The 17,382-nt window shown below is 46.6% G+C and overlaps 2 protein-coding genes across 2 annotated transcripts; both read left to right on the top strand.

Moving 5' to 3' along the window:
• The first annotated feature begins 938 nt into the window (after positions 1 to 938).
• Positions 939 to 2,423, top strand: LOC109732919 (uncharacterized). Its single transcript, XM_020292124.4, has one exon. The coding sequence runs from the start codon at positions 946 to 948 to the stop codon at positions 2,239 to 2,241; it is 1,296 nt and encodes a 431-aa protein (XP_020147713.2). The 5' UTR covers positions 939 to 945; the 3' UTR covers positions 2,242 to 2,423.
• A 2,502-nt stretch (positions 2,424 to 4,925) lies between these two features.
• LOC109732918 (uncharacterized) lies at positions 4,926 to 6,128 on the top strand. Its single transcript, XM_020292120.2, has one exon. The coding sequence runs from the start codon at positions 4,926 to 4,928 to the stop codon at positions 6,126 to 6,128; it is 1,203 nt and encodes a 400-aa protein (XP_020147709.1).
• The last annotated feature ends 11,254 nt before the right edge of the window (positions 6,129 to 17,382 follow it).

Here is a 17,382-nt window from a genome sequence, read left to right as displayed (position 1 = left end):
CTTTCCATAATTATTAATTTGGAATTTTCATTAGAAGCAAGATGTCCATAATGCACGTTCTACTTAATCGAACCTTGTTCTGTCATACTGTGCATAGGATTACCATTCATGCATTAGACTTGCTTTTTTTGTGATTCTGTATGGTATTATTGTCTGGCTATATCGTAGGTTGTGATTGCACATTTCCCACTCCGTTGTTCTGTACCTAATACTACTGGCTACTGGCCGTCATGTTTTTTTTTATGTAGGCTACTGTTTGGGATGGTTCCTTTCAAGGACCAATATATTACTGAGTTGGCTTTTATATCAAGTTGTATCTCAAATTGTAGCATCATCTATGATCAAGAAACTTCTTGTAGTCGCCCAAAAAAAGGCTACGTTAAATGGGTTTTCTTTTCTTTGTAAATATATTCTAAACGAGTTTGAACAAAAAATATCGTATGTCAAAAGATAACAGGAGAACAAAAAGATCAATGGTTTGGTCGCCACCACAATGGTGCCAACCTTATTTAGGTACCCTAAACAAATGAACGTGTCGTAGATTGCCTTGACAAAGTGGGGGACTTTCTATGACAGGCTTTGTTGGAAGCGACACAACCTCCTCCTCGCAGCGACACCACTAAGAAGCCCTACCCTACCTGTATCTATAGGCCAGACAAGAGGGCAGGATTCTCCCTCTCCACACACAAGAGTGGCAGATGAAAGATGAGCGGGCATCACAAGGAGAACGAAAAGTTTATAGCATAATGGACCGGTACAACTTTGTAATAAATCATCAGCAATTAATATAGATGAGTGAGTACCCTAAATGAGTATTTTTCTTTTGTATAAAATTTGCTCAAAATTTCATTTTATTTTGATATCAAATGTGCTCCAAATGAGTTGAACAAAAATATTGCACAAACATAACGAGAGAACATCCTTGTAAATAGGTCCACTCCAGAGATGAGACCGACGCGTGGGGCCCACTCCAGAGCACCCACGAAAATCTTCTCCCGCACCAACGCGTTCCCCTTTACCTCGCCGCCGGCGCCACCGCGCCGTCGCGCAGCCATGCTCCGTCTCCGCCTCCGATGCCACGCCCTCTCCCAGCTCCTCTCGTCCCCATCCTCGTCTCCCATCTCCCAGCTCCTCGGCTACCACAGCCGCCTCCTCTCAGCGGCCGCGCCCGTCGTCTCCCCAAACCCTAGCTTCGCCGTCGAGGATTACCTCGTCTCCACCTGCGGCCTCACCCGAGCGCAGGCCGCCAAGGCCTCCGCCAAGGCCTCCGCCAAGCTCTCCCACCTCAAGTCCCCCGCCAGGCCCGACGCCGTCCTCGCCTTCCTCGCCGGCCTCGGCCTCTCCGGCGCCGACGTGGCCGCCCTCGTCGCCAGGGACCCCCGGTTCCTCTGCGCCGGCGTGGAGACAATACTGGCTCCCAACGTCGCCGGCTTAACCGGCCTCGGTCTCTCGCGTTCTGACATCACGCGCCTCCTCTCGGTTGCCGGCATACACTTCCGCTGCAGAACCATCGTCACCAATCTACACTACCACCTGTCCCTCTTCGGCTCCACCGACAACTTCCTCTGTGCTCTCAAGCGCAACGGATCCTGCATTCTCTCGTCCGACCTCGACAGGGTGATCAAGCCCAATGTCGCGCTTCTGCGAGAGTTTGGGATTGGTCCTTGTGATATTGCCAAGCTGTGTGCCGCTCAGCCATGGTTGCTCACCTGCAATGTAGAGCGTATCCGGGCGATGGCGGTGAGCGTCGAAGGTCTGGGTGTGCCCCGTGGATCTGGGATGTTTAGGCATGCGCTGAATGCTGTTGCTTTCGTCAGCGAGGAGAAAATCGCCGCCAAAGTGGAGCATTTGAAGAAAACGTTCAGGTGGTCGGATGCTGAGGTGGGCATTGCTATTTCTAGGGCTCCAAATGTGCTGAACAAGACTAAGGAGTTTCTGCAGAGAAGGTCAGAGTTCCTGATCTCTGATTTGGGGTTGGAACCCGCATACATTGCTCATCGCCCTGTAATGCTCTCGTACAGCCTGGAGGGCCGGGTAAGGCCCCGGAGCTACGTTGTGAAGTTTCTCAAGGCAAATGGATTGCTAGATCCCGACCGGGACTTGTATTCCGTGCTTGTACTGTCTGAGAAGGTATTCATGGAGAAGTACATATGCCCTCACAAGGAAGCTGCACCGTGCCTCGCTGGAGACTATGCTGATGCTTGCAAAGGGCTACTGCCGACTAATTTCAGATTTACATGAAGCAAGGATGGGTTATGGAAATCGGTAACTGTGTATGGCATCACAGTTTTCACCATTCATAGTAAGCTGGTAATTCACATTAGTATTTTTTCCCCCTAAATAGAGATTGATTTCTTCTATAGTATGTCTTCCATATGCTGGCTTGGTCGCTGCTAATGCCTAATGAAATTGATAGTTTAATTCATGAACCCTGTGGTGTTGATGTAATGATGTTCTAGTTAAGTAGACGTGAAAGCATCGCCTGCAATCTCTGGAAATGAGAGTCCATGAATATATTTGTGTTTCTGACTTCCATTTTTAGGATAATGGAAATTGAATATGTGGGTAGACCAATTTTCTTGTGAAACCAGAACCCAGAGAACAAGAAAGGATGAGAACTGTATTGCACCGTTTTCCAGTAAATATATCATATGGGTTGCTTTCATCCACATTTTTATTTCCATTTCCATTTCTGTCTTTTTGTTTTTCATCATTTCCAGTTCATTTTCTATATCTAGGTTATGCTTGGAAAATGTATGTTTCTATTGGGTCTCTCATTATGCCTTTTGGTTTCTTTCCCATTATCCTTCTGAAATTGAATATCTTTGTTCCTAAATTCTGCACCTGATTTTACTTCCGCTGAGAAAATTTCAAACTTGAAAAGGTAATCTATTTGGGACTGAAGCATGATCAACAATGAATTAGTCTCATCATTTACATCTGTCATAGTTCTTCAGAACTAGAGAGACGGCCCTGATATATGCTGTAAAGTTTCTCAAGGAAATGGGTTGCTCAAGCGCAACCTGAGCTACAATGCCGTTTTCATGGTGACTGAGAAGGTTTTCATTGAAAATTTTCATATTGCCCTCACAAGGAAGCTGCCCCGCACCTCGCTAAAGAATATGCTGCCACTTGCAGAGGGGAAGTGCCATCTAATTTCAGATTTTTTTTTCTTGGAATACTTTTTCTAGGAATCTGACCTCAAAACTGACAGCATTTATTTTGGCGCTAGCTGTTTCTGTTATGAAAAATACTTGGCTGTTCCCCGGATACTTATAATTTTGGCTACCTTTGGAAAGCTTTATATTACTTTGCAATATTAAATGAACTTTAAATGCATTAGATATCTTGAGGACTACTAGGACTGAAGTTGTAGCCGTTGGGTCCATTTTATGCCAATATCCACACATACAGGTTAAACTTGGACTCTTGGAGTTAACAAGTTGCCATTGTGGTGACACACTTGAGTTATTTTTCCCTTGTTTCTTTGATTTGTGTCATTCCTGTTTGCACACAAACCCATGTTATGGTTGAGTAGATAATTAGAGGCGACACGAGCTGGTCGCTCTTCATCTTGTAGCACAAGGAAAAAGAGTCCTGGGAAGCACAGGAGGTGATGATGGTTCATGTAGCATTACTACTGGGTTCAATTCCATTACGTGCATGGTACAGCATATCTGTCGAGTTCCAGAGGGATTGATCCTTGCCTCCTTTGTACATCCAGCCTATACACAGCTCGCCTTACTTAAAGGGTTCATCAGTAACCTGAACAAAGAGGAAGATGCCCGGCACACTTGTTTGATTAGACTCTGTTCTGGCGCTTTCCCGATTCCAATCATCGTTTCAGGTAGCAGTAGCCTTTTTTGATTTAAAAGCCTGGCTACCACGGTCCTTTCAGGTATATTCATTCTGTGTGCTAAGTGCTCTGCTAACTAGAGAAGAGATAGCAGGCATGCACATAGGCTGTACAGGGGATGTTTATCTGGAAATATTGGTTTAGTCTAATCCACGCAAACTCAGTCTTCAATTTACTGAATTTAGATTAGATGTTGCCTTCTTCCTACCGGGAGAAGATGTTGGATGCAGACGCACACCGCCTGAGTGAGGCAGAGGATCGGCCTTGCTTCGGGGCACACTGCAGATGCATACTGCAGTCAGATTCCACCGCTCAAAGTTTTCGATTGAGATTATGGTTTATCGAGCTACAGCGGTGCAGTGCTGTGATACACTGAGCCTTTGAGTGGTGCATACAAATTGGAATTGTGGCGGCGGCGGCTTGTCATGATCTCTAGTGTTTTGCTTATATGCTTCCTGCCATGAAATTATTTGTGGGAATCCATTGGCATAATTCACTCACTTGACTAAAAAGACAGCAGCACTGCATTGCATCCTCTTTTATTCTTTATTTTGATTGTTGTGGTTGCTCAACAAGTTATCTCTCAGATTATCGCTTTCAGTGCAAACCGGAGTAGATTAATTAATTTTGAGTAGATGGAGCTTCTTTTTTCATCTGAAAGACACCCCACATTTCAGAAGATACATACGCCTACAGTTTCAGCAGTGAAGTTCTGTTTCCAGTTTCAGCAGTGAAGAATTTTTATGAAAGCTTTTCATTTGCTTCTCTTCAATGGGAGTTTCATTTCTCCTAGAATGTATTCATCGACCGAATTGATGCTCAATGTCGGCTCATTTTCTTGCAATCATCAGAAAGAAAAAGATATAACTCATCAATATATTGTCAGTCATTCTTTTTTTTTTTTTGAGAAAAGACAGGGCATCTATCTCTGAAGAGAAGAGTCTAAGCCCAGGGCAGCCCAGCGTCTTTGACGCAGACGAAAAGCCCAGCCCACCAGTAAATATATGTCTGTCAATGGGAGAGAGATTGACCCACGGCTTCCCCCAGCTCCCTCCCTCCCCTCGCCGCCATGCTCCGGCGCCGAGGCCGCGTCCTCATCCAGATGCTCTCCACTCCCTCCGCCGCCACCACCTCCCCTCTCCACCGCCCCATATCCGCCGCCGCCCGACCACAGCTACACGCTCGGAGCTGCATCCTCTCCTCTCCCCGCCGCCTCCTCTCCGGCATCTCCCCAACAACCGGGTTCGCCGTGGAGGAGTACCTCGTCGGCACCTGCGGCCTCACCCGACCGCAGGCACTCAAGGCCTCCCCCAAACTCGCCCACCTCAGGTCCGCCGCCAACCCCGACGCCGTCCTCGCCTTCCTCGCCGGCCTCGGCCTCTCCGGCGCCGACGTCGCCGCCGTCATCGCCCGGGACCCCAAGTTCCTCTGCGCCGGCGTGGACAAGGGCCTGTCCCCCATCGTCGCGGGGCTCTCCGGCCTCGGTTTGTCACATTCCGAGATCGCGCGCCTCCTCTTGCAGTCCCCCAACAATTTCCGTTCCAGATCCATCGTCCCCAAGCTGCAGTACTACCTGCGCCTCTTCCGCTCCTCCGAGAGGCTGCTCCGTGCCATCAACTTCAACACCGCCCTCCTCGCCTACAAGAGCAAGGTGGAGCTCAATGTCGCGTTCCTGCGTCAGTGTGGGTTCGGCGATGGCGACATTGCCAAGCTGTGCAGCTCGATACCGAGGATGGTCACCGCCAACATGGAGCGTGTTCGGACAATGGTGGCGTTGACCGAAGGCCTCGGCGTGCCCCGGGGGTCCGGAATGTTCAGGCATGCTCTGAGTGCCGTCGCATTCCGCGACGAGAAGCATATCGCAGCCAAAGTGGATCACCTGAAGAAGACGTTAGGGTGGTCGGATGCCGAGGTGGGCATTGCTCTGCCTAAGGCCCCGTTTTTGCTCGCCAAGTCGAGCGAATCGCTGCAGCACAGCTCCGAGTTCCTCATGTCTGAGGTGGGGTTGGAACCCGCGGACATTGCTCAGCAGCCGGTAACTCTCTGTTACAGCCTAGAGGGCCGGATGAAACCTCGGTACTACGTTGTAAAGTTTCTCAAGAAAAATGGATTGCTCAAGCACGACCCGAGCTACTATACTGTTTTCAAGGAGACCGAGAAGTATTTCGTGGGGAAGTTCATATACCCTCACAAGGAAGCTGCACCACACCTTGCTGAAGATTATGCTGCCTCTTGCGGAGGGGAAGTGCCCACTAGATTCAAATTTACATGAACCGAAGAATTCTGAGTAATATGTGTAGAATCACGAGGTAGTTCTGAAGCCAGCTATGTTTTGGTCATTATTTTGTAATGGAGAAGAAGATACATGTTCTCTGAAGATTTATGTGGCTTTCCAAAATCTATCGTTTCGTTATGTATTGATTTCTCCTTTGTGCCATTCTAATCAGAAGATTACTTTATATGTTGAGCTTATGCTTCATGAACGTCACGGGAGGTTCAGTGCTTCATAAATAGTTGGTATTTACCATTTTATGAATTCCATTTCATATCACAGTTGTTTTTAATTTGTAGATTGTTGATTGCAGCATTGGAGATGCGTGAGCCACAAGCTGTAGGTTTGGCCAACTTCAAATGCTTGAGACACCCAGGTCAGGGCAGGCCTGGGAGAGGCACTGATGATGGAGAGGACGCAGCTGGCAGACATGGAGACCCAACGACCTGGAACATCAACTCCTAAGCTTTCATAGGAGGTATATGTGATTTTGTCAAGCTGTTCTTCCAAATCTAAAAGAAGTTTGCTGTCTATGAAGCAGACGACTTGTGATGATTATCAGGTGTCATTCAATTACTTTTAGATGATGTCCATCATCTTTTTGTGCAGTTCATGTTGGCAACCTTGCTATTGTGCCTGCAGGTTGAGGATGTTGTCCATGCAGTGATATAGGCTTGCTAAGGAAACCCATGTGAGATACTTCATATTCTGGGGACCTTTAGTTTCTCCTTTTTCATCACTAGCGTTAAAGGCATTTACTAAAACAAACTGTGAACTGCATTGGTTTCAGTCGCACGCATCACTGCATTCATTGTTGCCTGTACTTCCTTCCGTGAATTTTGTGGTCTGCTGAGTTGGTGATTAGTTCACTTAGTCTAGTACATAAACTAAATATCCATAGAAAACATGCCCAGTATCTGACGGAACTTCCTCCAATGTCATGGAGGTAAACCTTGATAGCTGGGCTGGTAAAGAAACTGAGGTGGCATGATGATCTTTTTCCGTCATGCTCTAATTCGTTGGTATGACCTGTCAGCTATCCTGTGTAGAATATGCATGCTCTTTCACCATAGCTAAACCTGCATGGAACTAAATTGGCTACAGTAGGTCCCACTCCATGATGCAGTTTGTGGCCTTGATGTGAATGAACTACAGTATGTCCCACTACAGTAGAATGTTGCTTATCGTTTGCAAGCTGTTAAATTTTTTTGCGGCGCCGGCTCTTTTTTTTGCACCTTGTGCTCATCATCTCTATGGTTGTTGTGTCAGGTTAGAGCATGGAGTGCACGGCCTTGCTCATGTGTGCGACAGCCTGATAAGCCAGTTCCGCGGTTGTCAGATCCCCTGAGAGTGGATGCAGGACACAGGATTTGTTGGTCAGGTAAATTCATTTCTCTAGCACATGGCAAACAGAGAGACAAAACTATGAATTGTTTGGATACGAATATAATGCTATATATGTTGTTAGAACTTAGCCCCTGTATGGAATGCATGAGGTAGAAATGAACCTATCCAGAACAATATAATATTCGTTTGTTCTGCAATTAGGGCTCAAATCTGCAAGACGGTGATCATCATACTGGTCCTAGACTTTTTCTTTTAGTAAGTATTAAAGCAACCAGAACATTTGCAGCTATTCTGTGTTGATACTGGCCAAGTGTAGTCCAGATCCATTCATTGGACAAAGCCGCTGCTAGCCTGCTACTAGGCTATAATAATATCCTCTTCATAACCAAACTTGCTTAATCTTGAGAGATGTCCTTTATACTTAACTGTTAGTACTCCATCGAAATCATTCTGCTCTTAAATTAGTCACGGAAGATATTAATCTGCAGTTTGGGGCATAAAAGTGTTTTTTCCTAGGAAGCGGCTCACAATAGATCTGTTCATTCACTGAATAAATAGCTCTGTAAGAGCCAGCCTTGTATCGGTCGCTGGATTATCCGCAAGTGCCTACCTCCAACGTGCCAGCCACCTCTGGTTTTGTTGAACAAGATGGCATTCCATTCTTGGTTCATTATGCGGATCAAAATCTGGCCGGTGAAAATAGAAACAGAGTACCATGGTGTATCTTTTTTTTTTTGGAGACGAATCATTTCTTGTTTTCTGTTGTTTTTTCCTTATCCGTCTTGGTTGATGCGATTTTTATCACTATCTTTGTTACCCGACACTACATGGGAAAACAATGCTATAGAGTAGGACCACTTGGGTAGCACGGTTGAACCAGGCAGGCCAGACCAGGCAACTGGCGATGACTCTCCTTTCCCCTTGATGTTGCCCTGGCTGTGATGTCACTTGTGTGCCATGCTCCGCCTTTGGATGTGCAACTTCACTCGTCTCCTCTATTTGCCTCCCCCAGCCCCTCCCTCCACCGCCTTCTCTGTTGATCAGCCATTATACCTAGTTGAGGTCAAGGGCACCATTAGGTGTTAGTACGTAGGATTTTTGTTGTCCTTCGGAATTTATGTAAGAAATATCAGATTGATTCGCACACTGTAATGTCAATAATGTTCCCCATAGTCTCATATATTAGCTATATAAGGCCGTGGACGTCTTTGTGTTGCATATCCTCGTCAGATAATTGACCATATATCTACTTATTGCACAAGTTGAGAAATTGAGTAAGCAATTAACGAACCACGACTTCAATATCTCCCGTATTGGCTCTCACAAGACAAGCTGCATTGCTATGCAGTTATATTCCTGCAACAGCACATGAGGCCTCTTCCAGTGCACAGATGCTTAGATGAGGTGGTAAGCGCATTAAAGATTTTAACAACTAAAGTCCTTGATGTATAGGTGCTTAACTTGTTGTAGCTAAGCTCCCTTCATTTAGTGATTTAGCCACTAAACTCTTTCATGCATTGGTGAACTTTCTTCATTTAAGTGTTTTTCCTAGGTTAACACGTTTGGCATTGTTTCTTCCTTGGGTCACCGGAGTGCTCTCTCCTCCTTAATTGTATTGCCATGTCATTTTTTTTTTGCTATGTGACATGCTTACCACTTGTACATGATGGAGCACTGGGAAGGGCCTGAGCATCCTGCAATCACCATGGTCCACATCATGTCCAACATCAAGGCGAGCATCCTGCACGTCCGTGAGCAATGGGCGACGTGCCATGCCAAACACATATTCGAGCTACACAGCAAGGTGGTGATAGTAGTGGAGTTCTATTAGTGGCCCGACATCGGCTCATACTTCAGGGTGTATGACCTTGCCGGACGCGACGAGAGGATGCCATACCGATACAAGTGGACCATCTCCAACCGCTAATAAAATTATTTCCAAACCTAAGGGGGTGTATTTCGTTAATGAAACACAAGTACAAGAATAAATCCTTGTCAGGAAAACAACACACATACCAATTACTACCAAAGTTTATCAGCCATTCTCCAGTAGCAAACAGTACAAACCAAACTAGTTAGCTAGGATCACCAGCATTCAAAGTCTTCTCAGGTGCTGTAATGCAAAACAGAACACACACAAAAAAGGACTCCTGAACTGAACCTCCATGAGCGATTCCAGGCAAGGGCATCAGCTCTGTATCATTCACAAACCTTCCCCCCCTGTGGTAGGCAGGCACATTGCAGATGTTACAAGAGCAACTTACTACTACATTTCACAGATACAACGCACTAACTAGCAACAGAAAATTACTTTCGTCTTTCACTTTTATTTTGTTCTGTTTGCATGCTTGCATAAATCATAGGTAAATATTCCCTATGATGTAGTAACATTTTTTTTACAACCTAAGCAGGGGTAAATATTCTAACCATTTGCTGGGCATAAATCATGACAAGCCCTTCAGTGTACAACCTAAGCATGGTCTAAATCTTTATTCCCTCTCTTGAATTGCTTCCAAACAAACAAGACTTGGAAGAAAGTACCAATCTCCAAAAAATTGTATGAGAAATGATGCGTTGGTGTGTATTAATGAAGTGGGCAACATTGTAGCTCTTTAAATAACATATGGTGGAGTTGCTTTGGGAAGCTAGCAGACATCAACTGCATGGGTTTTTTTTTCCTTCCGAGTGATCTATCATGCAACACCATTGAACCTGGTGAACATGAACATAGGTAGCTCATTGCATGTTGGAGGTAACTAGCTAGGATTGAGTGGCAACGGGAAGCAAAGGCACACGTTTATCAGAGAAGTCACTTCATTGGCTTGCTGGTTAATTAGTTAGATGAGCAGATTAAGTTATGACAACTAGTCAATTTCATCATTTTTCTGCCCACTTCCATCTCCTTTATTTCGTGAGGACGCCGCTTCTCAGGCCGACCAAGGCATGACTCATCTTTCTCATCCAACTGATTGGCAATCTCATCTAGCTAAGTGATCAACAACTTGCTCATGATCAGCCAACTCGACAAGGACTCTGAATGCTTGTTGCCTGCGGTGAGCTGGCTACTGGTGCAGCAGCATGTGGCGCCGGCAAATCATTAAGGACCACTTTCTCCTTCACATGATCACCACGAGGAAACTGTTTGATAAATGTATGAAGGGACTTATGATATAGCTACATAAGAAGCGCGGCGAATCTGCGACTCTTCTGATGATGGAGCAGGTTTCGCATGCACATGTTCATTGTAAACATGCCAAATTCTCCAAGAGCAATGAGCAGCTGCATGCGCTCCGTCTCCGGCAAATTCGTGACACTGGCATTGTAGATGATGCACTGACCATCAGGTGCTCTGCTCCTAACGCATGAAGACGCTCTGCGGAGAAAACATGTACGCACCGTGTACCGTGAAATTAATTTTTGTAAGGGTCTTTTCTTTTTAGTAATTCTTATGTGTTGGTTTCTAGATGATAATAGTTCCTTATAGTATATACTTTCTCAAATTCCAAATATACAAAGAAACACAGGCAACAGTAGTTGGGCACACACATGTGGCGCTAATGTACTAGCTGCACTGCATGTAGGTGTAGCCGACTCAATAATAAGTCAGAAGCATGTGTTTTTCTCTTGTAGTAGTAAAGTTTGGTTGCTTCCAACTACCAGTGCTACTCTTATTTGTTACTTGGTGATCACATATATGTTCATAGTCAGATCCAGTAAAAGGCAGAGAGCTAGTTGACTCAAACCATGGACCATATATATACAACATTATGACCTTCTTTGCAATAACGTGCGTGGCTCTATCACATCATGGTTATGGATTGGGGACTTTGGGAGGCACCATGGGTTCAAGGTATGCATGCAGATAATGTAAGACTAGACAAATATTTGCGTGTTGGCACTATCTTTCGTCGGAAATATAGAAGCTGATTGTCCGCTTGATGGTTACAATGTTGGTCGGCCTACATAAAATTCGCTTGTGCCCTGTATGGTTATACTATCGGTCGGTCTACACTACAATCGTTTCCACGTACGCAACAGTAATGTATATATACACTAGAGTCCAATGATAATCTCCAACGTTGCCATGCTTCGATTACAAATGCATATATACACCCAAGAATACCATTATAGAATTTGTGGATTATAAATATAGAAAAATTTAAAAACAGTATCATAAGCATGTAACAACCTTGGAGGCATTGGAGATGGGAGGAAGTCTTCCTGACTTCCCCGCAAAAAAAGGGGATGGATGAATGTCTACTTTGGGAGTTGGGAGGCGGTACCCAACAGGGTGCTCGCCATGGTTAAGCTCCTTGGAGAGAGTAGAGATTAGTAAAGACGGAAGAAGTAAGTTGGGTTGTCTTGCAAAAAATATGACAACCATAGAGGCAAAACAAAAGAGTTGAATTGAGTACGATAAGCTAGGCTAGTGATGCAAATAGCTCGTTTGCCTTGATTTAACGGTACTTCATGTCTACCAAGCTAGAATTCATGTGGGAGTAGCTTAGAAGACATGTTCTAATAGTCAATATCTACTTCTGACATCTCTCAATCCTATTGGTAAAACTCTTAACTTTAATTATCCTCTTTCTCTCTTATACATCACTAGAAGCAGTCTCATGTATGGATGGTGCTATGTTGGTGTCGTGATAAGGGAAAGTTACCAAGGCTACCTCCTCTTATGATATGAGCTTCCGACTTCTGAGTAAGTGCAACATGCACATGGAAATAAAAAAAATCTTGGTGTTAATTGAAAGCTAGATTTTTTTCTCTATTTGTTAAACATATAGTATATCATAAGTTCAGTTGTTTGTAGAATTAAGGAACTTTGTACCCAAGAGATGTTTTATGACTACATTTTGAGATAATAAAAGCAGCCTTTGTCGGAAAAAGGAGATGTTTTATGACTAGATGGTATCCACGCGTTGTTTGCGGGAATTTATGAACAATAGTTGTTGCAATCTGATTATACGCAAAACTTCGTAAGTATAAAGATTGCAGCATTGGATCATAGCTGAAGAAGCCAAGACCCGGCCATGTCATGTTGCAGTAAAGTTTGATTGCTCCCAACTACTACTGTTGTTGCTTATTACAGTACTAGATGATGCTCATCAGCTAATCTATATATAATAGTCAGATCGAGTTTGGTGTAATTCGAATCGGATGGTAGATACCTCCAGTACTTAATTACATCCATCGTTCGAGTCCAAGTGTTACTTCTTACTTATACTAACGTGAGAGACTTTTACTTTGTAAGCTCTTTGTGAATAATTAATAAAATGGTTGCATGCATCACCCAGATGCAGAGGCCGGGGGTACATCTTTCTTTTCTAAAAAAAAGTTAGTGTGAGAGACACTCTTCTTTGCAATGGTGCGTGTGGGTCAATCACAGCATGGTTACTGAGTTAGGGCTTGGGAAGCACTAGGGATTAAGGGGATGCATGCAGCCGAGATATGTCTTGACAAATGTCAGCCAGTATGCTTTGTCAGAAATATAGAAGTTGCTTCTGACCGTGACCTTGTACAGACGACGCGACATAGGTGTGCGGACGAGCTCAACGGTGGTATGCCGGCAACAGCTTGAGTTTAAGCTGCAGTGTGTGGCTGTACAATGCTAGATTCGTTCAGGACAAGATACAAATTACATGATGTGAAACACATCATAGCTTGTGTTCATATGGAACTTAGGTCGGGGAATCATACATAATTGTAGATCTAATAAGGTCATGTGATCATTAAGATTGATTGACCTTCCTTTCTTGCTTCTTGATGATTTCTAATGACCGAAACTTCGTACTAGGTGTAGAAATGAAGTATGTCTACCAAAGGGGGGGGGGGGGGGGGGGGGGTGAACAAGTAATGCTAACTCTTCGGTCAGAGACAAATCTCTCGCAGCGAAGAAGATCACAATCTCTTGCTGACAAGTATTTGCTCGGAACACAAAATGATTTCTCTCTCAACTCACATAGGATTGGGTTTAGCATTTGAATTTGTTAATTATCTTAAGAAAAGTTACATCAAAACCAGGATTTCAGTTGGCCATGCATGCTATAATAGGGTTGAAGCCCCTAAAAGCTTGCCAACCTACGGTGCCAACTCACGTACACAGAGTGACTTTGTATCTCACAACGTTTACATCTGCATTCCCTCTCTTTAATAACCTCCAACCAAACAAGCTAGAGAGGAAAGTACCAAATCTTTGAAACTTATTAAGAAATTATTGGTCTGCGTGCATTGATGAAACACAGGCGATAGTGCGGCTCTATAAATTACAAACGATGGAGCTGGTTTGAGAAGAGCAAATGTATGCATGAGTTTCTGTTTTGGCAAGCATGGACTGAATTGAACCCGATGAACATAGCCAGCTCAGTGACCATGCTCTAGAATGGCCTTTTGATCTCTGCATGCATGTTGAAGCTAGCTAACTAGGATTGAGAGGCAACCGGGAGCAAACACACACTTTCATGGAAGGGATAACCTCATTCGCTAGATAGCTAATCAGCCTGATGATATAAGCAAGTTATGCCGGCTAGTCCATTCCATCATTTGCCTGTAGACATCCCCATCCTTTCTTTATAAGTACCACTGCTTCTCACGTTGACCAAGGTCAACGCCACGTGTCTCTGGCAACTTCGTCTAGGCAATCCTCAACCAGCCTGTTTTCCGTGGTGAGTTGACTACTAGTGCAGTTGCATGTGGCGCTGGCAAATCAGTAATGACCATCTTCTCCTTCACTGGATCCTCGCAATGAAAATGTGTGATACATGTACCAACACTTCTGTTGGTCTAGCAGCAGGTTTCCCATGTGTCAGTTCATTGGTTCATGTGCCTCATCTCCGACTGTGTGGACTGGAATTTGAAAATTTAATGGGTTCTTCTTATTAGGACTTGCTTACATGTTCGTGTGGGGATGATGCTACTTGCTTATAGTAGTACATACGTTCTCGGAATTCCAGATCAAATATACAAAAACGCGTATGTACAGAGATGCATGCAGCTAGCAATTGCACATACGCATGTGGAGCTCTGCACGCATGTGGCGCTAATGTGCTAGCAGCATTGCATGTGGCTGCAGCCGACTCAAGAAGCCTTGATCATGTGCTGTACACTTGTAGTCTAGGAGTAGAGGATGGTTAATAGTATAGAGAACTGCTGGCTATATGATGTTGCCACGTCATCTATAGCCAAATTTATAGCCAGCAAGTATAATAGTTAGATATAATTCTGTATTACTTTATTGATACATGACTCATCTCACTATCTCACAAGGTCTCTAGGAGCATGTGTTGCAACTGACTGCTAATCTATAGTCGGCTTCTTTTCTCTCTCTACCAAGTCAGCAAAAATATAGTATTTAAAGTTGTATAGCCCGCCTACATCCATTTATTGAAGTAATTAAGTTTGATCGCTCCCAACTACCGTTACTCTGCCAAAAAATAGCAGTCAGAAATGGAGAGCTCAGACTGGACCCTTGTCAACTGCTGGGCGTGGTGGTCTTCGGCCTCCCAAGCCGGGCCTTGCGGGGAGCGATGTCCCTCCTCCAAGACCTCCGGCTCCCGTGGGGCGGGGTGTTGCGCCGGCTGTGCCCAACGCTGCGCCACCACCTCACTATGTGGCGAGACCGGCGCAGACATGCTCGGGTCCTGCGCCGACAAGTACTGGGCCGCCTAGAGGACAGTGGGGAGATGATGGTGTTGATGCTTACGGGGTGGGCCAGCACCGTGGGTCGTCGTCTACGGGAGGTGGACGCGGATATGCTTGGCAGAGTGATGGCTCTGCTGAAAGGCCTTTCCTCAGTCCGGCAGGTGGTTTTGTCGAGGGGGCGACTGGCCCGAATAACCGGCATAGAGGTGGATTCCGCGGCTATCGTGGTGGCCGCGGTGGTGGACGTGGTCGGGCCCGCAAGCCGCCTCCGGTGACGGCCGTGGTTGACCAGCAGGTTTCGGACATGGCGGTGGATCCTGTGCGGTCGACTGAGTTGGCTAGTCAGGCTTTGGAAGTTGTGACGGCTCTGGCTAACGTGGATGTTCCTGCAACTGGAGACACTGTGGAGGCTAGAGACAGGGATGAGTCTGAGAGGGCGTCCAAATGGGCGCGTAAGAAAGAAAAGATGCTTTGTTATCGGTGTGGTGAGAAGGGCCACTTTATTGCTGAGTGCATGGCGGAACTCTGTAACTCCTGTGGTAAGATGGCTCATATCACGGGGGAATGCCCAGCTGTGCGTGATCAGGCTCCTGCTCTCATGATGTACGGAGTGTACTGTGCTGAGCTGACTTTCTTTGAGTCTCCGGTGGCGAGGGAGAACCTAGCTGAGACTCGGAGCTTGACGACGGGGCTTGTGAAAGCAACCCGCGAGTTGGTGTCTGAGGATCAAATAGTGCAGAGACTTCAGCAATTGGTTCCAGGTGATTTTCAGTGGGAGCTCATCCCGATTGAGGACAATGTGTTTCGGGTTGAGTTTCCGACGGTGGACGACTTGCAGAGGTTGTTGAGTTTTGGGTTGTGCAAGGTGCCGGGTACTCAGTGCATCCTGGAGTTTCACGAGTGGAGGAAGGTAGAGCCTAAGGGCAAACCGCTCACTCGGGTGTGGTTGCGGTTTTCAGGGGCCCCATCTGAGGCCTTGACAGATGCTCGAGTCGTGGCGAGTTTGGGTATGATGGTTGGTAAGACTGAGGATGTGGACATGGCTTTTACTCGCTCTCATGGGGTGGCCCGTCTTTTAGTGGGTGTTTTGGACATCGACTTTGTCCCCGATATGGTTAACTGGTTTTACCGGGGAGAGGTGTTTCCGCTTCAGATTGAGTTCGAGGACTCGACGCTGTTTGCCGATGTGGTTTCCGGGGATGATATGGATATGCACGAGGGGGATGATGATGCCGGGGCTCGTGGGGACCCGCAGAATGAGGCGGAAAAAGAGAGGGCTAATGGATCGAGTCCTGATGCTCAGTTGCCCGGTGATGGTTCTGGAGTAGAATCTCCCCCGGCCCCGGCGGTACCTATGAACACATTGCGGTTTGGTTCTTTCGAGCCAGCCTCGGCTCCTCCCCGCCTATGGAGTGACAGGGTGGAGTCTGAGGATAGCTGTGAGTGTCTGCTTCCGCCGTTGGAGTTTGGTGATGTGGCTAGCTCTTTGGAGGGTGGTTTGGTGGGGCCTCTCTCGGTGACGTCCGTGGGAGAGGTTAGGGAGGTGGAGCCTCATGCAGGCCAGCTATCTCCTTCTACTTCAGTGGAGGTTCGGTATGGGGAAGGGACTTTGGGGCGGGAGGCCTCGACTTTTCCTTCTTGTTGTCTGGTGTTGGCGACAACGGTGACGCAGGCAATGGTAGACTGTGGGGGGAGGCTGCACGGGTCAGGAGGACCTGGCCGTCTCTCCTGTGGTGACGTCGATCTTGGTGGGGTCGGCCAGCGCTGGGGAAGGGAGCCCGAGGCAGGCGGCCTCGCCTCGCGCGTCCCCGGCCGTGCTGGGACTCCTGAGCCAGCAGCGTTGGGGGGAGGGGGGCTGGGGCAGGTGGCCCCGGCTACCCCTTCCTCACCGGCGGTCAGGAGGACCGCCACCCCTGCGTCGGCTGGGGGGGAGGGAGGAGGGCATGGGCAGGCGGCCCCCGCCTACTTCTCCCCGTCAGTTCCTGTGGATGCGGTGCTAGGGAACCCGCAGCTTCCTCCTCCGGTCTCCTCGGTGGATCCTCTGAGGGATTCAGCACGAGGTTTTACCAGGGAGGAGGTCGTTGCTTTTGGCGGGATCCCAGACCCCGTCTCGACGGGTAGACGGTTCAGCGCTCGCGTCCACGAGCTTCCGGAGGTGGATGATATGCAGCAGCGGTGCGCTAATGAGGGCCGCCAAGCTTCAGGATGCTGCAAATGCTTCTGGTATGTCCGTCAACATATCTAACTCTTTATTGCATTTTTC

This window comes from Aegilops tauschii, chromosome 6, assembly GCF_002575655.3.
Source record: "Aegilops tauschii subsp. strangulata cultivar AL8/78 chromosome 6, Aet v6.0, whole genome shotgun sequence".
NCBI lineage: Eukaryota > Viridiplantae > Streptophyta > Magnoliopsida > Poales > Poaceae > Aegilops > Aegilops tauschii.
Note: the sequence above shows the minus strand (reverse complement) of the source record. Positions and strands in the feature narration are given on the sequence as shown.

Bases quoted from the DNA above. Each gene is read 5' to 3' on its own strand.
- LOC109732918 (XM_020292120.2), top strand. From the start codon at position 4,926: ATGCTCCGGCGCCGAGGCCGCGTCCTCATCCAGATGCTCTCCACTCCC.
- LOC109732919 (XM_020292124.4), top strand. From the start codon at position 946: ATGAGACCGACGCGTGGGGCCCACTCCAGAGCACCCACGAAAATCTTC.